This window comes from Poecilia reticulata, linkage group LG20 (genome assembly GCF_000633615.1).
Source record: "Poecilia reticulata strain Guanapo linkage group LG20, Guppy_female_1.0+MT, whole genome shotgun sequence".
NCBI lineage: Eukaryota > Metazoa > Chordata > Actinopteri > Cyprinodontiformes > Poeciliidae > Poecilia > Poecilia reticulata.
Window position 1 is genome coordinate 4,245,345 of NC_024350.1, and position 26,179 is coordinate 4,271,523.

Below are 26,179 nucleotides of genomic sequence, written 5' to 3' on the forward strand. Positions count from 1 at the left end.
CACTTTAACAGAAGGATGTGTTTTGATGATGGTCTGTTTGGCCATTCGGCGGAGAGTTATGTTTATCACAGGGTGTCGTAGGTCAACAAGATGGTTTCACTTGTGTGATGTGGCTCAATCCTAGTGACTTCTATGGTGTAGCTCTCTGGCCTTTGTTCTGAGTTGAGGTCTGAGTAGGACTTTCAGGTATTGCACCTAATATTTTGCACAAAAGCAGCAGCCATACAGCAGCTGTTCTCAGGCTTAATTTATGGCATTTTATTTGAAATCGGTTGAAAATAGAGTTTGTCCACCAAGCCACCGTGATCTCTGAGAGACTCTGTCGTATAAATGTTTGGCATTGTCTGCAACTCATCGTTACAATTAGACTTTGACGAAAGTTGTAGCCTCTACCAAGAACAGCTTGTAGAAGATTGGCTTATGTAGTGTAGATGTCATCACGTTTGCTTCACACGCCAAAGGTCTCTGGTTCAAAATAAGACAGAAACAGCAAGTAGTGAGCGAGTAAGTAAGTGTTAGCACTCCAGCCAATTCAGGTCTTTTGGTTCTGGCCCACTCTGTATTCCCACAACCAGAACTAAACATGGAGAAGCAGCATTCAGCTTCTATGCACCATAAATCTTGAACAAGCTTCTAAATATCTGCAAAATAACTGGAACACATTGTTCCTTTAAATCCAGACTAAAACATCCACCTGTTTAGAGTTGCTTTTGAACCATAATGCATGAAACATTTTGATGTGTAATGATGGCACTTAGCAAAATGTAACGCTTTCTCAGTTCTATGACTTCGTATTTTTGTTTTTATGTGAATCACTTTGAACTGCCTTGTTGCTGAAATATGCTATACAGCTTAACTGGTTGGTTGGTTGGTTGGTTTATAAGTAAGTAGTGTGAGAGGAAATGTGAATAGTCTCATAAATGAGGTGATGAGTACACAGATCCTAAAAAAGAGAAGCATGTGTGGGGGGGATTACTTCCATCCAGTGGAAAGAGTCATGTTGCTCTTTTAGATGTCACTCACCCACCTGTCTGGTACCTCTACAACCAGACTTCTGGTTCAGCAGGACTTGTTGATGCCTCTCAAGACATTCACCCAATACAACTTACTTTAGCCACTTTTTTGATGCAAGATGTCACTACTTCAAGAAGGGTGAATACATTATTTTAGTTGAATAGAACTAGCGCCTCTATAAAATGACATAACTGCAAGAGAATTTGACAGCTATACTATCAAATAGCAAATTCTACCAAAAAAACTAAGGATGACTTGTTGGTTTCTCAACTGCTATGGGTTGAAGCAGTCCAGTAAGGGAGGGGTCAAGCACATTGACTCAGGATGTCACTGAAGTAGCGCTCTACTACAGCATGTGACATCCTGTGTCTCACAGCCTCCTGATTTCAGGCCTGCATACCCGTATTGCCAAGCCTGCTATCCACTGTAATCTATCAAAATCCAATCATATGGCCACATTCATTTTATTCATTGTACTTCACCAATGAATGTGAACCACAAGGTATTATAGCTACAAATAACAGAACGTGTTTGCGTCACATCCACATATGCTTGATATGCGTCCACACAGAGCCTGGGGGCTTTCTCCATGGAGCTTACATGTTTTCCCCGTGCATGTGTCGGATCTCTCAAGATATTCCAGCTTCCACCCACAGTCCAACAATATAGATGGTGGACATATATATTCACTGCTGGGTGGCAGCAAAGTCGGTATGGAAGATGGAAGAATACAGGATGATCTCATCAGTGTTTGGTCGTGTAGAGAACAATGTTCTGTGTTTCATCCTAAGACTTTTGCGACACCTTCTGGTCATATGAGGAACTGCGTGTAAATGCATTTGGTGCTTTCATAATTCCATCCACCTTAAGTGTCTGACTTTGCTGTGGCTCAAAATATTGGCCACTCAATAATCACTTACTCAATACCTTGAGTGGCTCAAAAATGAACATTTGCAGATTTTCATTTAACTTTTGAGTGACTTATTTTGAGGGGACAGCAAATTTACACTGCTTCACGAGCCACACAGTGATTCTTTACGTTGTAACAAAGTGTCATATCTTCAGTGTTGTCCCATGAAATAGTAAATAAGACATTGGAAGCCTGGAGCCACAATTAAAATAAAAAATGTAATAAAAACAAAGTAATAAAACAAGTACAAAGATTTAGCATCTTATTGAGTAACATCTATATGAGCGATGGAGAAAAAAGGGATATAGTCCTTTGTGATTGTGCACAATCAGTGTTGTGAAGAGAATTGTGATTTGCTATATTAAACACAAATTAAAAAAATAATGTTGATATGAGCTAACATATCTACATTATGTTAGTTCATAAATAATTTAGCATCTGGTATCAGTGTTGTGATTGAGGTCATCTCTCTCGTGCTTGTTCTCAGATTTCATTTTACATCAGTCAACCATAGCATAATGTTGTACATTTTACCATCAAAGAAATCATCTGTGTGTCTTTGATCATCATGGAGAAGCAATCACAAGCTAAAAGATATTCAGATTTCTTTGTAAATAGTTTTAGATTTCACAGTATGCAAACTTTCAGATCACCAAACTAATGGTAATATTAGAAAAAAGATAATCTCTGTGTCGTTTATCCATTGGGGAAAGAGGCAGGATACACCCCGGACAGATCCCCAGTCCATCACAGGGCAACACAGAGACAAATACACAAACACATTTCTAAGGGGAACTTAGAGAGACTAATTGTCATAAAATATACGTTTTTGGATTTTGGGAGAAGGTCAGGGCACCGACCGGGTAGAACATGCAAACTCTGTGCCTGACTGGGTTTGTAAAGTGGAAACTTGTCAATGACTGACCTAGCATTCTGCCTCAAATAAAGCTGAGCTGAGAATGTCGATTAGTACAGCACAGAAATCGTTCAAATGGTGGTATAAGCAGCAAATTTGGCACAGATACTCCTTCGACATTTTCAAGATGGCCACCATATCCGGTATAGAAGTAGGATTTGCTATAAGTATGTACAGACTTGCCCATAGAGCATCCAGCTTGATCAATGTCGTAGGATTCTGTGGTAAAATATGCCATTTACATGGCAGCTATCTTTGATTTCCAATGGTTCGCATAATTTTCTTTAAGAGTAATGTCCAAGGAATGTTTTCACAAGATTTGGTGCTTGTATCATGATTTGAAAGATTATTTCCACTAAAGGTTCACGATTCAACAATAAGAAGCAGACTTGGCTTGAAAAGGAATCCATGGGAGAGTTCCAAGGCTAAAACCACTGCTGACCCAAAGTAACATATTCTGTGTGGACTAACAAGATAAAAATGGAACATTGTGGAAGGTTTATTTCCTGTTAAAACCTGCGTAAAACTGATACATTTCAGAAGAATTACATTTTACTAACAATTAAGCATGTTGGTGATTGTCTGACAGTCTTTGGGGTTGGCATTTTCACTAAATAAATAATTGACCGAGATCAAAATTTGTTCAATTTAAAACATTCAAGTGTGATAACAGAAAAAAAACACAAACAGAAGATTTTATTACGGAGGATAATATGTCTAAAAAATAAACACAGAAATCTTTGTTGTTATTGTGGCACCGTGAGGACTTTATTTTCAGGCCATACAACCATACAGTGTCTATAGTACCAGAGATAAAATCACAAAATAAATAACATGTAATACTACAGTAGCACATTAAAAAGGACACATATTGTCATGACACAGGCAAAGTTTGCACCGTTTATGAAATAATTATGTCTGCAATTCATGCACTTGACAGCTGGTCGTCCGTTTTTGAATTTGATCAAAGTGTACCAACAAGTCAACGAGGATTCGGTTTCAATTCACTGCAGTCCGATTTTGGACAGAAGAGATGACTTTGGCTGACCCGCAGAGGGCCGTTTTAACTAACACACACCAAACAGTTTGCTTTAATGAGTACTCTTTCACTTAAAATGCTAAAGTATATGCCACAGTTGAGAGTAGTTCTGGCCTCATTGAAGCAGAAATGACGTCTTACATAATTGTGTAGCATTATTCGTCTGAAATATAGGGAATAAAACGATGCTCTACTGTCCTGTGATCAAAACAGTCCAGCAGCCAAACTGTAAAAGTGGAGTCGTTCCACGTCGGTACAGAAACATGTTTATGACAGTCCGTACGGTTTTCCGTTTCCACGTGGTGTGCGCGCCCTCCCGCGCGTTCTTGTTGAGCTGCGGTGAAAGAGCCAGACCTTAACTCCAAAGTCTGTTTTTCTCAGCCACATTCGAACTTCATGACAGAAAGTGGTAGCAGTCTGTTGACAAAAAAAAATGGGGCAGAGGAGGTTCTGCTCCTGTCGGAAGTTTGTGTTTAATACGAAAACGGGGTTAATGTGCGTCTAGCCGTCCAGAGGTTTTCCCAGATAAACCATTGTGACTTCAGTGTTGCCGTACACGGCGGAGACGGCCGGGAACAGGCAGACTTTTGGAAGTCCGCGGAAAGCAACGCCAAGGAACTCGAAGCCCCTCTCGAAGGCTAACGTCTTGTCGTCCATGTCTAGAATTACTCGTATTCGCTCCCCGATCTGTCAACGATAAAGAAAGAGTCACATTGCGGAGCATGAGTACACAGAAACGATTGATTTCAAAGAATGACAATTTGCAGAAAATATAAATTGAGAATAGTGATGGGATAGTGTAAAGGTATTATTTCAGTTTTTAAGTGCTTCAGTTTTTTGTTTATGGGAATCTTACAGTAAAAGTCCTTCTAATGACATATTAAGAATAGGATTGTCTGTTAAGCAGACAATTCTATGCAGACAGATAGGCGTGAGGCTAGATAGGCCTCACGCCTATCTAGCCTCACGCCTATCTGGTGAGGCTAGCTACCTCACCAGATAGCCTGACTAATTAACTGGCCACAAGCTTGTTTTAACCTACAAATAGCAGCACAAAATTTTGATTTTGTTTATCAAAATGCCACTAAAAGTGATGCGAAGGTAAAATTTATAACTGTAAGAATCAATCTTTTGCATTAATAGGATTGTTTGTTGCCTTCCAGTTTTAAATAAAAGCAATGAAATCACGTTTTGTATTTAGAAGTACATCACTGAAAACCATAAATTGTTTAAATTCAGTTCAAAAAGTGAAATACTTCAAGTGTCTATTTCTATTATATTGATGATTATGGCTTACAACTAATGAAAAATGAAAATTCAGTTCTCCAGAAAATCACATTAAGTAAAATTGGAAAAAAAAGAAGGGATTTTTAATATAGAAATGTCATCCTACTGAAAACTAGGCTCATGTACTGTGCAGTACATGCGCTCCACATCTTTTTGCATGAGGGTAAAGAATGTAAAGAATCACTGTGTGGCTCGTAAAGCAGTGTGAATTTGCTGTCCCCTCAAAATTAGTCACTCAAGCTCACTTGCATTGTTCTGTCAGTTGCCTCTTAACAGGTCATACATTTTCTATGGTAGCAATCAAGAAAAGTGATGCCATGATTATTAAAGCAGGTATTGGTACGTTTGACAGTGTGTGCAGGTGCCAAGTCCTGCTGAGAAACAAACTCAGCATCTCCATCAAGCTTCTCAGCAGAGGGAAGGACAAAGTGCTTCCTGCTAGACGTCTGCGCTCACTGTGACTTGGTGGAACGAGGACTTACTTAACAGCTCTCTGAAAATCCCTGATGCTCAATAAACTTCTTTTTTTTTTAATCACACTTTTATTCCTGCCACTTAACCTCTCCTCCTCAATTTGCTTAGAAACAGCATTATTTGAACGCTGAATTTGGGTTTTCTGTTCAATTCAAATTTTCCTACATGATTTCATTTCGGTGCAGTCGCAGTAAAACCGCGGGACGCGCTGCGCTCACCTGGTATTTGGGCGCGTTGTTGCACTGCGGGAAGTTTCCGTTGACCTCCCCGTTGTGAAGTAGGTTATTGTCGACCAAGTTCCAGCCCCAGCTCTGGTCGTCGCTGCCCAGCAGGGCCACGTAGCCCTGGCACTGCATCGCCGCCCGCTTTGTGGCGATGCCTATCACGGCCACGGTGCCCAGGGGCCCTTCCCACCAGATCTCCCAGGCATGCCGGCCTTCTGTGAAGCCGATTTTGGCCCGCGCGCCGTCCGTACTCTGGGCTATGGGGTTGCGGTGCAGGGTGAAGCCGTTCTTCTTCACGTAAACATTGCGGGAGCAGTCATGGGAGCTCAGGGCGTGTTGGAAAGCCTTAAGCTGTTGGTAGAACACATGATATCAGTCACACGGTTGGCATCTATTGTGGTTATTAGTTGCACAAAACTTTGTCTGTTAAATAAGGATTGTCATCTTGGAGGGACGTTTGGTGCCTCCATTGGTTTTTTGCCACCATCTTTGTGTTATACAGCAACAGAACAATCTACATTTTGTTGCAGCGTGGCATTTAGTTTTCAATATTAAGCCATGTAGGCCACACTTTTTCAGATTCTTATACATCCAAAGTTTTTCATCCACTTTGTGTTCAAATCCCAATAAAATACACTTAAATTAGTGGCTGCAAAGTGGCAAAAGGTGAAATGGTTTACAGAGGTATGAACTGTTTATCTAGAGATCAATGTTAGGCACATCTTCAATGAAATGCAGCAATAATAAAGGATAAAAACAATGCCTGATGTAGAATTTAATTTTTTTAAAAAGTCACACTTGTAGTAGTTCTATTGTTTGTTTTAATTTTTAAAGGAGTGAAAATCTTTAATTTAGTGACAACTTTCACATTGTTTAGTTATATAAGATCAGATGACATGATAAGATCCACAAGAGTTTGAGTGAGTACACAGAATCCTTACTTGATGAGCATGAAAACAGAAACGCATATCGTCCGTCCTGCTTAAAATATACATTAAAAACGATTGCAAACATGTACACTAAGTATATATTAGCTTTATCGTGCTAATAGATATATAACAGAAGAGAAGTGTTGCTTCTTGTCCAATAAAAACCTTCCTAGGACGGATTTTTTGAAAGGAACTCGTCATCTACCGCGTTCCCCACATTCCTATACAACAAGACCGTCTGTGGAAGCCTACCTTCCCCTTATATGTGGGCAGGTTGCACAGGATATCAGACCGCAGGGCTTCATCGCTTAGCGTCCGAGAGCTGAGGCTGCGCCACACCTCGCTGTTCTCATCCGCCAGAATGTTGTTCCAGTGCCAGCAGACCAACGAGCAACGCATCAGGTCAAACAGCTCTAGATAGGAGAAAATATGCTCCAGCACTCGGGCTGGCAACCTCCCGGCCACCCCTGCGCCTCCGCCCGCCGGTGTAGCGTAGGACAAGCCGGCGGAGCTGCAACTGGCCGCCGCCGCTGCGCCCAAGCAGGGAGAACCTCCTCCCCCAGCGGCTGCTACAGACATTGGGGTCCTTGCTCCTCAACGACGACACCGGCCGACCGAAAAGTTTCACCGTGTGCTGTGAGACGACCTCTAAAATAACCAAAACGGCGTCATTTTACCTGTAAAAGCCCCACGCAGGTCGCAGTTAAACCATGAGCACAGAGCCTGCTCTTCCCAGTTCAATGGCTGAATGAAACGATGCGTCAAGGTCCTGGAAGAGCAAGTACAATACTCACAGCCTTGTCGGAAAACTGTATTACACTTAAATGTGAAACTATGTAATTTATTACAGCCAAACATTGGCATTTGGTTGACGTGTGAGTCAACCAAATGCCAATGAAATGCAGCCCAAAATCGGTCTGTTATGTTTTTATTGATCTTTAAGGACCACATAGTTGTCAAAATAATGAGCTCACAATTTCACAATGTTTACGAAATGTGAGGCTACATTTTTAAGATATTAAATTTTTTTTTTAAACGTATGGCTTAAACTATGTCTTTCTCAATGGATGCAATAATATTTTCTGACCTGTTACGGTTGTTTTTATTGTTATTAAACGTGTCGTCAACATATGGCGTACAGTGAAAAATTAATAATTGCTTTTTTAAGTAAAAAAAAAAAAAAAATCACAAGAGATAGAGAAAGAGAGAGAGAAAAATAACTCCGAAGGGCAGAAGAAATCCGAAACGCTTCGTTGTTAACGTTGCTGCCATATTGTGAGTGGACTTTTGTGTCGAGAGACTTGCAAGACGTGTTCCCGTGATTTTTAAAAAGGTGAACTAAATGGGGATTTAAAAAAATATATATAACGTAAATTTAATTAAATGTAGTAGTTTGCGACTGAGTTAATTTTAGGCACATTTTGTTTCACATTGTTATTTTAAGGTCGTGCAGAAGTCTGTTATTTGTATTGAAATAAAAATCTTACTGATTAAAAATTACTCATCAAATTCAGTTAACGTTTATAATTATTGTTTTAAAGTTGATAAACTCGGTTTCTTCGTTTCTCACGATGAACTTGCCTCTCTCAATATGGCGGACATGCTTGACGTACCGTTTCTGCCACGGCAACGAAGCCAATGCGGCGAAGGATTGTGCTATGAAGACCACGTGACAGAACGCACACGGAAGTGACGCGTGGTGCTCAAAAGAGTTAAGCAAAGCATCTGGGAACAAAACACCAGCTAGCTCAGTTTTTATTTAACAGCCGAGGACCGGAGCTGGGAGCAAACACACGGTGGAAACGGTTGACAGTAAGTTCCAGCTCGGGTTGTGTTGAAATGAGGCAGAGTTGAGAGTTGTGTGCAATGTTGGGACAGTCCGTCAGTGCAAGAGCACAGCTGTCTCGGTTGCCTGCCTTCCTCCTGTCCGGAGCAGCGCGGCCTGTTGACAAGTCCGTCCCGTCTGCGAGCTATCCGGGGACTGTCCCGCGGCTCGGCACGGTCACACGGGTGATCTGCAGGTCACACGGGACAACCGAGAAAAACATGCGGCTACCTCAGGCGCGCTGAGGTAGCCGCATGTTGGGTGCCATTTAAAACCTGCGAGCTAAGCTAGCTTAATGATAACAAAGCGACGGGATGTTTCGGAATTCCTCCGCTGAGAGAGAGGTTGCCATCTTTTCTTATGCACAAGGAGAACACCTGACGTCTCATTTAGCAGAACACACACAAAGTCCTTGGTGTTGCTAAGACCTACAGGGAACGGGTTTTTCAAGAAAATCAGAAAATTGTGTTTAAAACGACTTCATTTTTAAAGAAAATAATTATATTTCAATAATGTGCCGCTGAAGTTAAGATAAAATAAGCAAATTTAATGCAACTTAAATACCGCCAATATGGCTAAAACTATTTTGTCTAATGTGGTTTTTATTTTGAAAGTGATACTTTTATTAAGAGATATTGACCACATTGTTTGTTTTTTTGTTTTAGTGCTGAATGCTTACATAAACCAATGCACAACTTTCAACCTTGTTTTTACACAAATCTTGACTACAGTAATAATATTAAATGTAAGTTCTAATTATCAGGATTTCCTTCAAATTGATTTTTTTTGTAAAGTGATGTAATGGTGTTTCCAAACATCACCTCTAGAGGGCAGCATAACAAAATGTCTAAACTGGAACTGAGCGTTAAAGTCACAGAGGGGGGGAAAAAAACGATGTTCTGAAACAAAAACATTTTATTAGGTTATTTATCAAACAATATAATGAAAGTGAGAGTCATATTTGTAGAATGCATTTTAGTTTTTTTTTTATTGTTATACTTTGTATATGAATATGTTGGAATTTAGTTTTAAAGGCACATATTTCATGTTTTTAAAAAATGGCTAACTTGTACCTTAAATGTTTTTATTTTTACTGTTTTCATCACAGTTACTATAAGCAGACAGACGCCATGAATCCTGTATACAGCCCTGCACCAACAGGGGTTCCCTTCACCAACACAAAGGGTTTGAGCTATCAAGGTAATTTCTTCTGCAGCAACGCATGCAAAAAAAAAAAAAAAAAAAAAGCAACACAGATTCATAAAGGTTCTCCAAATCAAATCTTTTTTTTCCCGCCCCTTTGTTTGGCCACAGCGGCCGGATTTCCTGTCGGATACGCGACCGCTGCACCGGCATACAGTCCCAGTGTTTATGCAGGAGCAAACCCGGGCTTCCCCAGCGGTAAGAACTGAACTGTAGCTTTGAACGTTTTTCTTTTGCCTTCCTTTACCATCGGTCCCCACTGCATGATTGCTAAAAAAAAAAAAAAAAATGTTTGTTACAATTCCCGTGGCAATTTAGTTATTGCTAAAAATAACTGAAATGTTACTGGAGTTGCAACAGTAGCATTTTACTTTTTACCAATGATTTTGAATTAAAAGTTCCCAATCTAACTCACTAAAAACGAAACATTAATAACAAAAGAGATTATTCAGGCACATTTATTTAATAGGACTTGTAATAACTTCACTAACTGTGACTCTTCTTATTTTATTTGAAAGAAAAGTTTCTAAGTGTGGATATTTTCAATGCCAGTTAACTGTTTTAAAAATTTGCAATGTGTGTAAGCAATAGCAGTTTGTCAGTGCATGCTTAAAAAGTGTTCGTATTAAATTAAGGCCTTAAAATATCTTAAATTCATTTTAAAAAGTTAAGTTTGTCTTTGCAGGACCATTTACTTTCATATACTCCATGTATCTGTTTTTCTCACTGGATTTTTTTTTTTGTCAGGCAAAAGGGTCTCACTCAAACGTCTTTGTTGCGTTCTGTGACTCGAGGCGGTTTAGGCTACCTCTAACTAGCTGCTAGTATTCGCTCACTGGTTAGCTAGCTTTTTAGCATACATCTTGGGTAAGTGCAAATTTATCACCAGTTGGCTGGATGAAGTTTTTACATTTGTGTGGTGATACGGGTCCTTAATTCCATTTATAATGGTCGTTAAAAAAGTTTTCAAAGTCTGTGAAACCCCGAAAAAACTAAGTGTTTCCTCTTGCTAGGCTATGCCACTGGCACTGCTTTCAAAATGTCCTGCTCTCCCAACACGGGGACCGTCCCGCCGTACTCCTCCTCTCCGAACCCGTACCCCGCCGCCGTTTACCCTGTGAGGAGCACCTATCCCCAACAGAACCCTTACGCACAGGTCAGTGACTGGGAACAGGTTCGTACTGTCATGTCTGACAGCATGATCGTATTTTTCTAAAAATATTTTGCTCCTCTTTAATCCAGGCGCTAATACCGTCACAACAGCAAGGCACCTATTACACGCAGCCGCTGTACGCTGCTCCGCCTCACGTCATCCATCACACAACGGTGGTCCAGCCCAACGGGATGCCCGCGGCCATGTACGCCCCGCCCATCCCTCCCTCTCGCCCCAACGGTGTAACCATGGGGATGGTAGCGGGCACAACCATGGCCATGTCAGCAGGTGAGCTTCGGCGGTTTCCGACACGTTAGTGGTGCGCTTCGGGCCGAAACGAAACGTGTTTGTTTGTGTTTCTTTCTAGGAACTTTGTTGACAAGTCCATCACCAGCACCCGTTGCCCCCCATCAAGTTACGATGCCCACGTATCGGGCCCCTGGCACCCCCAGCTACAGTTATGTGCCCTCACAGTGGTGAAGAGACTCAAGCGTGAGTCCAGTGTATGACTGAAAGTCTCTCAATATTGCAAAAATATTCACGTCCCTTTAACTTTTTCACATTTTGTCACATAAATGTCAGAGTGTTAAAATTGATCAATGCGAAACGATTTGAATTTTAAGAAATAATTATGGAATGCGGACACAGCGGTTACTTTTTCAGCAATGTGTTAATGGGTTTTATCGATGCATTTTGGCATCCATAAAACATTGAGAACATTCGTGATCCTAATATGAAAATGAGTTTGTTTTTTATGTGTCAAAATGTGAAGGAAAAAAAAAAGTTCAAAGGGTGTGAATAGTTTTCGAGCGGCGTGCAGAAACCCGTCTTGACTCATGACCGTTCTTCTCCCCGCAGGTCGCAAAGGCGTTAGATATGCATTCACACTCTACTCCAGTGTTTTTCGCTCTCGGCAGCGGCCTGCCCTCGCAGCGTCTGCAAACCACTTAGTCTTCTTCCAGCATAATGTGAATCTAAAACCCAACTAACATAGATCAGAGCCCCGTTCCAACATGGAGGGGGCTTGGAAGGATAGGCCCATCCCCATGTATCCCAGCCCCACCCCGTCCCTCTTATATCAACAAGGCTGCATTCCATCTGCTCCCCCCACCCCCACTTTCCTTCCAGTCCCCGCCAGCATCAGCACCTCTGCAGCCTGGCCTCATATCTCACATCAAACTGCAAAAAAGGAAAAAAAAACAAACAAAAAAAAAACCTCCAGGCGAACCTTTTGCGGACTGTCATGCAGGTTTTTATAGCTTAAACTCTGAAGTGGTAAAAAGGGAGTTCTGTTTTGTTTTTTTGTTTTGTTTTTATTATTATTATTATTATTTGGAGGATACCTATGACGTTGAATGCATGTGTGTGTGTATAAATATATATATATATAGATATATGAAGTAATGCTAGCTTGATCTACCTGCTGTGACAGATGCAAAGTCAATAAAAGGCACACGTCCAAAGGAACTAAAAAAAAAAGAAGTAATAATCTGCAATGCTGAATCACCAGTGACCGTCTCATAAATGTGAAAAAAAAAAAAAATAGATTTTTCATGCAAAAACGTGCCTGCGTACTCCGACGCAGAGTCTTACCATTTCCACTGCTTTCAATATGTAACGCAAGGTTTTATTGTTTCTTTAAATGACGCAGCGTCTTTACTTCACTTTTTTTTTTTTTTTTGTATTTTGGGGGTGGGGGGTGGGAAGAGCCGGGGAGTGTTTGAGTTTGTGCCTCTGACTGACAGCCATTCCGCAACTTAACCAGCCCGAGTGTTTCATTTCGTTTTCTTCTTCTTTTTCTGTGTTTTTAGGAGAAGTTGCTTTCTAAAAAATAAAAATCGAAAAAAAGACCAAAAGCAGTTTCGGCCTGTTAGAGCTGCAGCGTCTTCGTTTTGGCCAGAAGTGTTCTTTAGCAAGGAACGGAGAGAAGTTGGGGGAATCATTTGACGAGAACAAATGAATGGGAACGCCATTTTGTGTTTGTGTGTGTGTGTGTGTGGGCGTGTGTGCGCGCACGTAAAAGAAATGGTCTTAATGTTGAAAAATAAAAAATGTCCATAAAAAGCAGTGCCATACAAGTGCAACATGCTTTAAACGTTCACATCGAGATAGTTTGTGTCCAGGTAGCTCTGACGCACTACAGCATTAAATCACTGCTAACTGTGGCTATGTTAGGAAAACATCATATTGTTCAAGTCCAGTTGTGAATAGCACTACTGAATGAAGGCACTAAGTGAAAACAGTTCAAGATTTATTTTCCTTTGTTTTTACCCTTTGACATGGCTTACCTCAAAGTAAACCCACCATTATCACTCGTTTCAGACATGCTTTTTCTATGTTGCCTCGGTCACCTCAGTTAAATAATCTGTTTTGTAAATGTTATTTTTGTGATTTTGGTTCATGTTTTGTACTCTAAAAATAAAAACCAACTATAAGGGAAAACCTCTCTCTCTTTTTTTTTTATCAAATACTTTCCACAGAATAAATAATGACTTTACACATACATAACTCATTTTCAGGTATAAGTAGTTCCATTGATTATAATGAGCCTATAAAAATAATTTTCTTTTCTCTTTGCAAGTAGCACTGGCCTGAAAATATAGGATATGCAATTGTTGCTAGTAATTTTCTTTTTGGATTCTTCTTTAAAAATATAATCTTTTTTTGTAAATATGTTTCTAATTAGCATATTATTTCCTTCTACTTCCGAATTGACTATATGTTCTATTTTATAACACCTTGAGAATATATGTGGAAGGTTTTCGTTGAAATGTGACAAAATGTTTCGGCAAGTCACCTTATGAGAGGGAACGAGTTTGCCTTGAACAGTAGAGGGCGCCAGAGCCACAGACGCTCAGCGACCAGAAGAAGATGATGCAACTGCCCATGATGCAACTCGGCGCGCTAACTTCAAGATAGATGTTTGTTTTCAGTTCAGCGCAGATATTTGCCGCTTTACTGTAGTGGTGTCTCAAACCTGTTGGTGTAAATGCTATTCGTGTCTTTCCTTCGAGCTAAATTAGTCAAACTTTATTTTCTTGTTTCTTTGTAGTATTTTAGTAGCTGAAGCTGTCTTGGAAAGTTCGCAGCTGCGTTTATTAAATAGTCAGAGTCTAGCCTACATTTAAATAAATAAAAAAATAACTTGCTGACGGGTCAACGGAGGATGAGCAGTCCAGGAGACCGCAGCGGCTGCTCCGTCAGTCCCGCTGACCTCTTTGAAGACGTTTGGAGGCAGCTAAAAGAGTGCCACCACAACACAGTACAAGGTAACACACCTCGCCGAGATTAAATACAAGTAACTTAAACTATGTTTTAACATTCACGTTCAGCATTTTTCGTCCTCTAGAATATGAGTCGAAAGTGAGCAAGCTGAAAAAGGACCGCTGTCTGTGAGTATGTTGCACCATTTGCTACCTGCACTGGTCACCCGCAGGCCAGCTGAGATGAATTTGGTTTCGTTGCAGAGACGCCCAGAAGCTGGAGGTGTTTTATAATCGCAACCAGCAGCTCAAGGAACAAAACAAAAGCCTCCAGGACTCCATCGGCCTGCTGGAAGACAGGTGGCCTCCTCACAGACTCACACTTCTGTTTTGCCCAGGGAACTTTTAGTTGTAAACAGAATGGTGGACCTGGTTGCATTGCAGTTCTACGTCTGACGAGAACAAAATTAGGATCGTTTTAAAAATAAAATAAAAGCATGCTTTGTAGGTTCAAGTTACATTTATTTCCAATGCACATTTAGAAGCTAAAAGTCCAAATAGCTCCCAATTAAGATGTGGATAATGACTTCTAAGGCATTTTTAAACCATTAGGAAGATTTTTTTTTATGTAAATCTCAGTGCATTGAGTGCCGGTGGGGAGATTATGCCTCCATAGTTGTTGCATCTGTCTAAGCGGACAGCTGACAGGTTACATCACATTTGAAGTGTCACAATTTTGCCGTAAGACATCTAGCAAACTGAGAAGAACATTTCCTGTTTCCAGGCTCCGTGTTGCAGAGTGTGATCGATGTGCCGCCTTGGAGGAGAAGCTGAAAAGCAGTCAGGATCAGAATATGGTTGTCATCACTAAACTAAGTAAGTTTTTTTTCTATACTAAGAGGCACTTTCAACCTGTCTTAAGCTTAAATAAACTTAAACTTTTAATGTTTACATGTTGCCATAACAGCTCTGTAAACCAACCTGGGGGTATAAAATCGTCAGGTTCATCATGTAAAACAGGTGGAGCTAAAACAAGAGCACCAATCACAGTAAAGAGGCAGAAAGAAAGATGGCAGGTACACAAATCTATAAGGTTGTCCATGTTTTAGTCTAAAGTATAAAAGCTGCAGTAACCCTAACCCTAAAAATATTTTTTTACACATTTTGAAACCTGTCACCATGTTGTGGCAGAATGGTATGAGACGGATAATCTGTGAAAAAAAATTGGGCTCCTCTGCCTTTCCTCAGTGCAACCAATCAGAGCCAAGAGGCGGGTCTTTGCGCTGTCAATCCCTCATCAGTGTGGCTGGTCATCCCCATCCCCATATGCTTTCTAATTGTTTTAAATTCATTTAGACTAAGTGATGTACACAGAGCCACATCCAAAGATGTTTTAAAAGGTTTCTATAAAAAAAACTCATACAAATATTAAGAGGTTTAGTTATTGATTAATCTATTGTTTATTCTACTTACCAAAGCCTGAAGAACCATGTGTGTGTTTTTTGAACCTTTGTCACTCTGAGCATCACTGGGCATAATGATCTTACATTCTGGGATGTATTTAAGAGTTTTTATTCTTTATACCTTCCAGAAAATGAGAACAAAAACCTGGAAGATGAAAACAGAAATCTTCAAGCTGAACTGCAGAAGATGAAGATGCGTCAGTAAGTCTGCTAGCTTAAATAAATGCAGCATGAAATGTAGTTTTCTTTCATTTAAACTCAAATGATTTATTGTTATAGTTTCACTTCTGGTGTTGAAAAGACAAAAAAAAAACATCTCTTTTTTTGGAAACTGAATCCACGTCTTCACAAACTATTCTCTGGTACTTTTAGTAACTTTTTCAGGTTCTGGCGTTGGGCAGGAAGGTAGAGGAAGGTTTCACTTCTCCTTTCATCAGCAGATGTTGTTTTTGCATCAGTGCGGACCTGGAGGAGACGTCGGAGCAAGACGAGGGCGTCATCCCGGACTCGCCGATCCTGACCAGCTCGCTGCCAGCGGCGAACAAACTGAGGAAACGGAAACACCCCGACAAGAGCAGACATGTCCGTTACGCAGAGACGCCGCTGCCGCAGAAGAATAACTCCCTCTTTAATGGTCAGCCCCATTTTGAGGCACCAACAGTCGGCTCTCATGGCGATAAAATACATTTTTATCTGTTTTTTTTTATTCTCATTAAAGAGTTGAAGAAAGAGGCTGATGGAGGTGCAAAGAATTCTGGGAGAGAAGTGCTTGTGCCAAACACTTGTGAACTGGACACATCCCAGAGCTCAAGTATAACCACACCTACTGGTTTTTACAGCTTAATGACACCAGAAAGAGGGAAAAATACATAAATAAATGCATATTTATATATTTACCAAGTACAAGACTCACACTATTCTTTGTAGAATTTCAGATTAAGATTCTGTTAAGCTTGTTGGTCTTTCTTATTTTTGTTTTAAGTCGTATCTGTGGACTTTTATTTTGAAATTTCTATTATTTCAGATGACATGAAAGAAGAAACTGAGGAGGTAGTTGCAGAAACGTGCGCTTTAGAGGTGCTTGACTGTCGCCATCTTGTAAGTACAGCTCTGTGTGATCAACATACAGCGCCCAACACATAAATATATGTAACAAAAATATATTCATATTTTATTGCATTAATGATGGATCTAGTGAAATATTTCTACGTTATGGGGCAAATTGCTTTAAAAAAAGCAAGTCAGAAGTGCTAAATTTATAAAACAAAAATGCTACGTTCCTAAATATGCAGTCAGAGCAATAATTGAAAGTTTGAAACACTTGAACTATGGCAAGCAAGTTTGGACAAAGAACCACCACCAACAGAAAGCTCAGGGAAGTAAAATGTCTCCCTGTCCTACCATCACAAATGCTTTTTGTCAGCGTATGTTGAAAGGCCCCTGATACCAATTAATAAGTATGGTGAAGGATCTGTGATGCTGTGGGCCTGTTTTCCATCCCAGCCAACTTGACAGGTTTCTGTTCTTTCATTTTAAATCTGTTGCCTCAGAAAGCGGAGTTGACTCCACGTCATCAAAACGACACACAAAATATCTGGAAGCGCAACGCTCGTTTAAGGCAAGCACAACGACATTTGATTATGTTGGATCCTTCTGTGTTATCAGCAATAAGTTCTAATAATCTTTTATTTCCCCACACTTTAAGGCCTTTCTCTTCAGCCGCACAGACCCGCAGTCCAGACTCGACCACGGAGAAATCGTTGTCTCTTCTTCCGAGTATTAGACGCTTTTCGGAGGAAGGCTGGGCCAAACGGAAGAAGGACGGTGGCGCTGAGCTGCAGGGGGAAGGCAGAGCGGGGAGTAAGGAGAAGGTGGATGATCAGAAGGAAGCTAAACCCTTACAACTTGAAACCACGAGCCAGACCGCCACACTTGGCTTCAAAAAGGAGCAGCAGGACAACGAGGTATCAATTCCTTTTTTAAATTATGTTTTAACTCAATTTCCAAGACCTTTCAGAGTCTGAGAATGACGTTTGTCAGAATTACAGTTTCAGAAATATTGTTCAACGTTCCACAGGGTCCAAGCCAAAAGCTGAACGTCTCTTATGCAAGTCCCACTTTCAAGAAGCCACTGAGTAAAGCTGGAGACAAACCAGATGGACGTAGAAGAGCGCCTCCGCAGGATCGGAGTGCAACCCAGAAATGCCTTCAATCTAACAACGGTCAGTCATTTGCAACATAGAGTAGAGATTTTATTGATCAAGTCTTTTCTATGACTGCAACTGATGATTATTTTAGTTTACAATTAATCCATTATTCTGATTAATTAGTTAAAAAATGGTAACACTTGAAGTAATTGTTAATCCAATAAATGGTTGATTATTCTTTGGATTAATCAGTTAATAAATGGGTACCAAAATGTGGTTGGTTAGATTTTTTTAATTTATTTTTTATTATACATAATATGAACCGGAGGGTGTACTCCAATTACAGGGGGGTCACACTCTTAAGCCTCCCTGGTAAGGCTATTCAGGGGTCCTGGAGAGGAGGGTCCGTCGGATAGTYGWACCTCRGATTCAGGAAGAGCAGTGTGGTTTTCGTCCTGGTYGTGGAACACTGGACCAGCTCTACACCCTCAGCAGGGTCCTGGAGGGTGCATGGGAGTTCGCCCAACCAGTCTACATGTGTTTTGTGGACTTGGAGAAGGCGTTCGACTGTGTTCCTTGAGGGGCCCTGTGGGGGGTTCTCCGGGAATATGGGGTACCGGGCCCTTTGATACGGGCTGTCGGGTCCCTGTATGACCGGTGTCAGAGTCTGGAGTCCGGCAAGGCTGCCCTTTGTCAACGATTCTGTTCATTACTTTCATGGACAGAATTTCTAGGTGCAGTCGAGGTGTTGAGGGGATCCGTTTTGGTGGCCTTAGGATCACATCTCTGCTTTTTGCGGATGATGTGGTCCTGCTGGCTTCATAAGACGGTGATCTGCAGCTCTTGCTGGAGCGGTTCGCGCCTGAGTGTGAAGCGACTGGGATGAGGCTCAGTGCCTCCAAATCCGAGGCCATGGTCTTGAGCCGGAAAAKGGTAGAGTGCCTTCTCCGGGTCAGGGGGGTCGTCCTGCCTCAAGTGGAGGAGTTTAAGTWTGCCTCCTGGACGCCTCCCTGGTGAGATGTTCTGGGCACGTCCCACCGGGAGGAGGCCTTGGGGAAGACCCAGGACACGCTGGAGGGACTATGTCTCTCGGCTGGCCTGGGAAAGCCTTGGGATTCCCCCGGAGGAGCTGGAAGAAGTGGCTGGGGAGAGGGAAGTCTGGGCMTCCCTTCTGAARCTGCTGCCCCCDCGACCCGACCCCGGATAAGCGGAAGAAAATGGATGGATGGATAATATGAACCAGGAGAAGTTAAAACTAAGCCTCTTGAGGACTTTTGTGTAGAACGTAAATTTATAGACAAAAGGTTTTTTCTTTATCTTAGATTCAAGATTCAAAATCAATGTACTTTTTGCACAGTTTTGACTTAACTACTGCTTTGGATGTGTCGTTCCTTCAGAAAATTGCCTTTTTGGGGGGTCCAAAACAATTAATTGATGTACTAAATTAGTTGGCGATCGCTTCAATAATCGATTCTTCACGATTAATCGTTTCAGCTGAATGTGGTGTTTTCCCAGACGGCAGGAAGCGAATGGTGGAGTCCACGTGGAGCATCGATCCGGCGCTCGCTTTGTCCATGTTTGAGAGCGAGGTACGGCATCGGCAGCTTTTATGTTTCTAAATTCTTCAGTCACAGTGCCTTGAAGAAAATAGAAATAATTCTGAAGTATTTTTTTTAAAATTACTTTCTTTGCTGGGTTTTTAGGAAGTGGAAGTACAGCAGCAACCTGGAGAGCTGGCAGACACCGACTGCACCTGGGTCAGCCACAGCATGCTGCAGCGTCGAGCAGAGGACAGTCAGGACGGGGAACGCGTCAAGTCTGGTATAGGCAAGTTTTTTTAAAATGAGCGGAGAAATTAGGTGGTTGATTCTCATAAGGCGTTTAACTTTCCAAGGACTCGGCGAAAAGGCCAACGACAGTTTGGATATGATGTTTGATGCAACAACTTTTGAGGAGTACAAATCGTACACCTGCTCCAACCTGGATCAGAGTCAGCATTGTGATGATGCCGAGGAAGTTGAGGAGATTAACGGTACGCATCTAGGTTGAAGCCATCAATCAATTACCAGGCACCTATTTCGAGTTTGATTTTGATTTACTCATCCAACTAGATCAAGATCTTCCTGAAAGTCCTGCATGTCACAGCAAAACCCGGTAAGAAGGTTCCCGATCAACACTTTTAGATTTTTAGAGGGTTGCATGGGTTCCAACGCTCTCCTGTACGCCTCAGGCAGCCGACCTTTGCGCACGTGGCCGTCGTTCGCCAGAAAGATGAGAGGAGAAAACTGAAGGGTACCACATGCAAGGAATGTGAAGTGGTGCGTATTCTGAGTCGGAACCGGTCCTGAAACGTCAGGTTTGGTTGAAATAATTCCCCGTTTCTTGCAGTACTACGCTCATCTGCCCGAGGAGGAGAAACAGAAGAAGTTATCCGCTTGCTCCAGGCATCGATACCGCTACATTCCACCCTGCACTCCTGAAAACTTCTGGGAAGTTGGATTCCCGTCAACACAGACCTGCATCGAAAGAGGTAACACACTTTAAGCTGCAAAGACGGGACGACCGCAGCCTTTAAACACCTTGAGCTGAAAGCTTTCTGTGTCTTGCTCAGGTTACATCAGGGAGGAGAAGAACCCTCAGGCTCGTTCACGAAGACGACAGCCGTTTAATGTTTTGTTCACCCCAAAAAAAAGCCAGAAGCAGAGCTAAGACCGTTCACCACTACAGATATGACCTGAGCTGGATGTTCCAGCTTTCAATGCGACTGTAAAAACTTTGTGCTTACTGTAGAACTGTAAGATAATACACATGCTATATGTATAGTTTTATTCATATTATCAGAAAACAAGACAAGACATTCTTAAAAAATGTGAAATAGTAAAAAATAAAATCTCTTGAAGAAGTGCAGATTTTTGTCTTTATGGTGGAGATTCTTTGTCTGAATACAGCAGCAGTGCCTCTCCAACATGGCTGCCAATCACACTGTAAAAGATAAAATGTCAATGCTTTTATGTCATTTCACAATGCATATTCTGTAGAAATCAGAGTGAAATTCTTACCAAAGTAGAGACGCAGAGTTAAAGTCCGTGTTGAAAACCAAAGGAGAGAGGAGCATGGCTGCGACCTGGGAGGAAACGGTACCAAATAAATGACCTCATTATTTTGAAAAGCAGCTGCTGACTGTCGGACAATTTGTGACGTTTACCTTGGACAGAAAAACCCAGGCCCTGAAGTGCTCGAGGGACGGCCCATGTTTTAATCTGACCGTGGCCAACAGCAACAAAAACCCCAACAATGCACTGCAGAGGCAGAAACACAGGAATTAAAACGGCTGATTCGTTAATATACATATTTTTAAATGGCACAGTTTCACATTTATCTAACATTAAGTCATCATTATACGCCGCTATCTGCAGTCACCTGGCGCAGCAGCCGCAGTGAAACATGTGGGACTGGAGGGAGGGGAACTCCAAGGCACCGCTAATGTCACCTGCAGGGAGACGAAGTCGTCCGATGTGAACACGCCAAGCTTCGTGAATTCATACACAAAGGTGCGCTAAATCACCACTTGGTCGGTCATACCTGTTGGGTGAGCAGCAAGACCCAGCAGCAGCACACTAGTTCAAACACAATGACAGCTGTTGAGTATTTGTATGAAAGACAAACAATCCTAATAGAGCTGATTAAAGCGTCCCTTGAAGACTCGGATTTGTCCCGTTGATTAGTGGTTTTCTGCTACTTACAGTCCCGCTTTGTGACTTTTAGTATGTTTAAATGTCTCAATATAATTGTACAAAATTAATTTAAAAATTCCCAAGAACTGATTTAATTTGACTGTATTCTTACCTGAACAAGTAGTTGATGCATTGCTGTTCAATGTCACTAAAATAGAAAATAAAAGTGAAATATGTAGTTACTGTTTCACTTTGGCATTCATTTCTTTGATACCACAAAGCTGAGATTTTTCTGTTAACGTCTCCTGATGTTTTTTAATCAGTGATATTCTGGAAACAAACCCAGATTTGAGCACCTGATTATAAAATGAAGTTTATATTTGAGGAGCAAAGCTGTGTAGGGAGTCTGAAAAGAGCATTACATGATCAGATGTGCAATCTTTGAGTATTAAGAGAAAAAAGATCTAACTGAACCATCACATCTTGGAAATGCATAGTCCTGAAAACGTATTTGCCCTCTTAGATTTCTGTTAAAATATTTCATCTCAGACGAAAAAGATGGGAAAATACAACCACATTTAATATTATACTTACAGAAAAAAAAGCTGTCAAAATCATCTATAAACTTTGTGAAAATTACTTTGCTAACTAGCAAGAATGCTACAAACTTTTTAACATAGAACCAAATTGGTTTGGGTAGCCTTTTTTTTTATTTATTTTTTTACTCAGCTTATAGTCTGACATTAAAATGCGTCAATGCGACAACTACACGTGTCCTACTAACCTCAGATTAGTGGACTTGTGAACTCGAAACGCTCTGTATGCGCCTGGAAACGACAGATCAGACATGCAGTGGACGCTTCGGACTTTAAACGAACCACGTCAGGATCCGCTGCGTACCACCGTACTTACCGACGCAGAAGAGATGGCACAGAGCCCAAACGTAGCCGCTGTGGTCAAACTGTGAAGAAAGCGTAGAGTAACGAGACATGCGGCAGTGTCGGCGTTGCACTCACCAGTTCGTTGTGGAGAACCGTTACCTGAGGGTCATGCAGGGGCAGGTTGATGGCTGACAGCAGCAGGAGGCAAACGCTGCAGCAGGGAGATGGATCATGTAGAAATTTATGACGTTAAACGTATGCTTGAAAAAAAAAATGAAAGTGTGGTGTGTATTCAAACTTCTTCCAAGTTGGTGAATCCTTAAATTTCAGTAAAACTAAATGATGTGTTGCACCTAAATCGTTGGAATATCTCAGTATTGCAAATTCATGTAAATTTCTACAAGTGTTATAAACACACATTGGGTGTCCAATTTGTTCCACGTGAATTGATGTTATTTTTCATTCAACAATGCGCATCTACGGGGTTTGTCTAAGGGCAGATTTTTCTTTAATTGGTAAAATTCTGTAGATTTTCTATCATAATAGTGGCTGAACAGAAAAGCTCACCTGATTATTTTAAGCTGCTGTGTCTTCTGCAGGAGGAGAGAGAACACAAAACTCATGTCATGTACAAGAATCCAATTTTGACAGACTACATTTTTCATGTTCATAATGAGTTCTCGGATCGAAAAATCGCGCAGACTGTCTTCAAAGTGTATAATAAGATGAACAGCAACTAATTCTTGATGTTCCTGTTGACTCATTGTCTGAATTACTTGAGTCTTTGTTTTTTTCTAAGAAATCAGATGTTGGTTCCTGAATGACTGTCAGCTGTTTGACTCTAGATCTCAATCGGAATCCAAATCTCTAAGTTTTGCACAGTGTTGTCACAGTGCGACCACATATTCACTTGATTGAAATGTTACTAGATAGACCCCAGGGCTGGATTTAGGACGATAAGGGCCCCTGGACCAGAGCTGGCTTTGGTGCCCTCCATCCATCCATCCATTTTCTTGCACCCTTTTTCCCTCAGTGGGGTCGGGAGGGGTGCTGGTGCCCATCTCCAGCCAACGTTTCGGGCAAGAGGCGGGGTACACCCTGGACAGGTCGCCAATCTGTCGCAGGGCAACACAGAGACACACAGGACACACAACCATGCACACACACACACTCACACCTAGGGGCAATTTGGAGAGGCCAATTAACCTGACAGTCATGTTTTTGGACTGTGGGAGGAAACCGGAGTACCCGGAGAAAACCCACGAACGCACAGGGAGAACATGCAAACTCCATGCAGAAAGACCCCAGGCCGGGAATTGAACCCAGAACCTTCTTGCTGCAAGGCAACAGCTCTACCAACTGTGCCACTGTGCAGCCGCTTTGGTGCCCTATAATAAAAAAAAAAAAAAAAAAAAAGATGTTTGTGTATTGAGGCTGGTGCTTTTAAATGAACTTAAAGTGATATCCAAAACTGAGTGATGTCATTTCTGACTTCTAGGCTGTATGAAAAAAAAAAAAAAAAAAAAAAAAAACGTCACGCAAACTACGTTACATTCATACTGATCAGCAGGTTTCAAACATCCTATACAAAATGGTTGGGGGCTGCCAAGGGGAGAACTCTAACCTGTTATTGTTAAAAATATAACAATATTAAAGTCACGAGTTTTACAAAAGGTACAATGTTTCTAAAACATGCTTTCATTGCAAAACATTATAACTACTTGTGACCTTGACTACTGCCCCGGTAGGGTCTTTCTAAAGTCCGGCCCTGGATAGACCAACATATAATTATCAAGTGGAAGTAAAACAATACATGGTTTTCAGAACTTTTTACAAATACTTTAGTCCTTAATCAGATACCCCTAAAAAAAATCTAATGCAGCCTATTGGAGTCTCCTTATCCAGCTGTTCGGTGATCCTGTCGTAATAAGATACGTTTTCTGACTGTAATGTGACAAAATGTAAAAAGGGGCACTTATGCCAAAAACTGCATAATTTTTCAGATTTTTAAGACCACAGGGGGAACCCAGATGAAACATAGGGTACGACGTACACTTTTCTATAAAACTCGGAGCGTCTTCAGTCAGAGGCTTCTTCAAATAGATCGCTACAGGAGAGCCCCTTCCTGCCCACAACCTGAACTATCTGAACTATCTTGAATTGAAGTGATGCCGCTTTATTCTCTTGAATAAACTGAGCTGCCCAGACACGACGAAATAATGCTGACAGCAGGCGCTTACCTCTCTGTGAACGGTGCGGGCGATTATGTAACTAACTACATGGGAGGAATTCTGAAGAGTGAAGAAGAAAGGAATGTCCTGTGCAGGAAGTGAGAGGAAAACAAAACGGTGAGAAACCACAGTACGTACCGCACGAGCAAAAAAAAAATAAAATAATTTTTGCAGACGCCAAGCGAGTTATTCCATCACTCACTATTCGTGATAAGGCCCTGGAGCCTGCGTATATATTTCCCACAAAAAGGAATGAGCCCGGAAGCCAGGAGAGAGCAGCGGATCTGGAGCAGACACACACATACACACACACACACACCTCACTGTTAGATATGTCTGGAAAGCTGGTGAAACATAAACAGCAAGAGGAGTAGCAGAGGAGTACCTGGGGATGCGACTCATCTCCACCCAGCCCAGCTTTCCAGATAGCAGAAGCAGGGCGGCTCCAATAAGTGTCTGCCATCTTGAAAAAAACAATCTCTCGTTACTTTACGAGTGAAGACGTAGTGTTGGTTTGTTGTTTCTTATCTACTCACCCTTGAAATAAAGTTGGATAGGTGAATTTCAACACTGACAGGACAAACTGCAACACAAAGCGGTTGGGTTATATTCTGACAGATATAGATTAGTGTGGTGCCATCATTCATTATTAGGATTGAGAATTATTTTTAATGAAACTATTCCACCCTGGTCTTGGGTTTTTTAGCATGTTTTCTTCAGGAATAGCCTTTTTTTTTTTTTTTTAGCTCCATCCACCTTCACTCTCCCCGCTGAAAAAAAGGCATCCCCAAGGCATGATGCTGCCACTTCCATCCTTGTTTCAACATTGAGAACTATGGGCATTCTCATTTGTTCACTAATGTTCTCCGAGGCCTTCACAAAACAGCTGGATTTATGCTGGGATTAAATTACAATCGCAAATTAACAGTTTTATGGGCTTCTGAAGACACTTGGTAGCACTCGAGGTATCAGGAAAAAAGGGGTGCATGGTTATTTATGTTGTCACGTAGTTACGTAAGAACATAAATGTTTGTTTGGGGACTTTTAAATAGAGCTTTGGTGTAGCTGCCTTTAGCTTCTACGCCGCAGAATAATACAATAATACCTTGGTTGCGTTTTGAATCACACCGGATGAACACTTTATTAAAACCAGGCATAGACTCCCTTATCCTTTCACCGCTTACCTTATTCGTGAAATATGACACAATGAAAACGAAGCTAAACGCGAGTCCAGACACGTGGCTTCTCCAGTGCATGATGTTCCGCAGACACTCTGCAGAAGATACATTATGTCTATACGAAGGCAGGAAATCCTACATTTGATACAATGTATAGCGCCTTCCCCAACAGAACTGTTTTTCAAGCTCGGAAACTTCCCTCACTGCGGACACGTCAAGACGCTAAACAACAAAGATCGTCTACAAATGGAGAGATGACTCGCTCGCGGTGCACCTGGCTGCACCGTCGACATTAAATGTATTATTATCAGTAGTAGTAGTATGTTAATGCAATAGACATAAAAGTACAACCTACCCTCTATTACCATCCAGTCTGCATATGAGATTTGACATGCTTAATTATTATCGTGTGTGTATTTATTTATTTA

The 26,179-nt window shown here is 41.4% G+C and overlaps 4 protein-coding genes across 7 annotated transcripts; 2 read left to right on the top strand and 2 right to left on the bottom strand.

The window, feature by feature from the left end:
* Window positions 1-3,547: 3,547 nt before the first annotated feature.
* fbxo45 (F-box protein 45) lies at window positions 3,548-7,581 on the bottom strand. Its single transcript, XM_008438378.2, has 3 exons — window positions 7,046-7,581; window positions 5,859-6,215; window positions 3,548-4,566 (listed from the first exon to the last, which is right to left on the bottom strand). The coding sequence occupies exons 1-3, from the start codon at window positions 7,370-7,372 to the stop codon at window positions 4,381-4,383; spliced, it is 870 nt and encodes a 289-aa protein (XP_008436600.1). The 5' UTR covers window positions 7,373-7,581; the 3' UTR covers window positions 3,548-4,380.
* An 882-nt stretch (window positions 7,582-8,463) lies between these two features.
* fam168b (family with sequence similarity 168 member B) lies at window positions 8,464-12,517 on the top strand. Its single transcript, XM_008438379.2, has 7 exons — window positions 8,464-8,605; window positions 9,727-9,818; window positions 9,933-10,019; window positions 10,835-10,977; window positions 11,064-11,262; window positions 11,342-11,466; window positions 11,833-12,517. Exons 2-6 carry the CDS (start codon window positions 9,749-9,751, stop codon window positions 11,452-11,454), a joined length of 612 nt encoding a protein of 203 aa, XP_008436601.1. The 5' UTR covers window positions 8,464-8,605; window positions 9,727-9,748; the 3' UTR covers window positions 11,455-11,466; window positions 11,833-12,517.
* A 1,332-nt stretch (window positions 12,518-13,849) lies between these two features.
* rbbp8 (retinoblastoma binding protein 8) lies at window positions 13,850-20,520 on the top strand. Of its 4 annotated transcripts, none has more exons than XM_008438380.2 (18): window positions 13,850-14,243; window positions 14,324-14,366; window positions 14,442-14,537; window positions 14,962-15,053; window positions 15,769-15,841; window positions 16,078-16,274; window positions 16,359-16,451; window positions 16,665-16,738; window positions 17,191-17,258; window positions 17,346-17,604; window positions 17,718-17,862; window positions 19,282-19,376; window positions 19,491-19,608; window positions 19,682-19,819; window positions 19,899-19,941; window positions 20,018-20,105; window positions 20,176-20,317; window positions 20,399-20,520. In XM_008438380.2, exons 1-18 carry the CDS (start codon window positions 14,141-14,143, stop codon window positions 20,494-20,496), a joined length of 1,965 nt encoding a protein of 654 aa, XP_008436602.1. In that variant the 5' UTR covers window positions 13,850-14,140; the 3' UTR covers window positions 20,497-20,520. The 4 variants fall into 4 exon arrangements, with proteins under 4 accessions (XP_008436602.1, XP_008436604.1, XP_008436603.1 ...); XM_008438382.2 differs by having other exon boundaries at window positions 19,303-19,376; XM_008438381.2 differs by having other exon boundaries at window positions 16,081-16,274.
* Window positions 20,521-20,577: 57 nt separating this feature from the next.
* On the bottom strand, window positions 20,578-25,979 carry tmem241 (transmembrane protein 241). Its single transcript, XM_008438386.2, has 15 exons — window positions 25,758-25,979; window positions 25,110-25,156; window positions 24,959-25,036; window positions 24,776-24,857; window positions 24,583-24,660; window positions 22,910-22,935; window positions 22,502-22,553; window positions 22,374-22,422; window positions 22,246-22,288; window positions 21,634-21,669; window positions 21,370-21,404; window positions 21,208-21,277; window positions 20,993-21,086; window positions 20,847-20,911; window positions 20,578-20,769 (listed from the first exon to the last, which is right to left on the bottom strand). Exons 1-15 carry the CDS (start codon window positions 25,827-25,829, stop codon window positions 20,706-20,708), a joined length of 891 nt encoding a protein of 296 aa, XP_008436608.1. The 5' UTR covers window positions 25,830-25,979; the 3' UTR covers window positions 20,578-20,705.
* Between the last annotated feature and the right edge of the window lie 200 nt (window positions 25,980-26,179).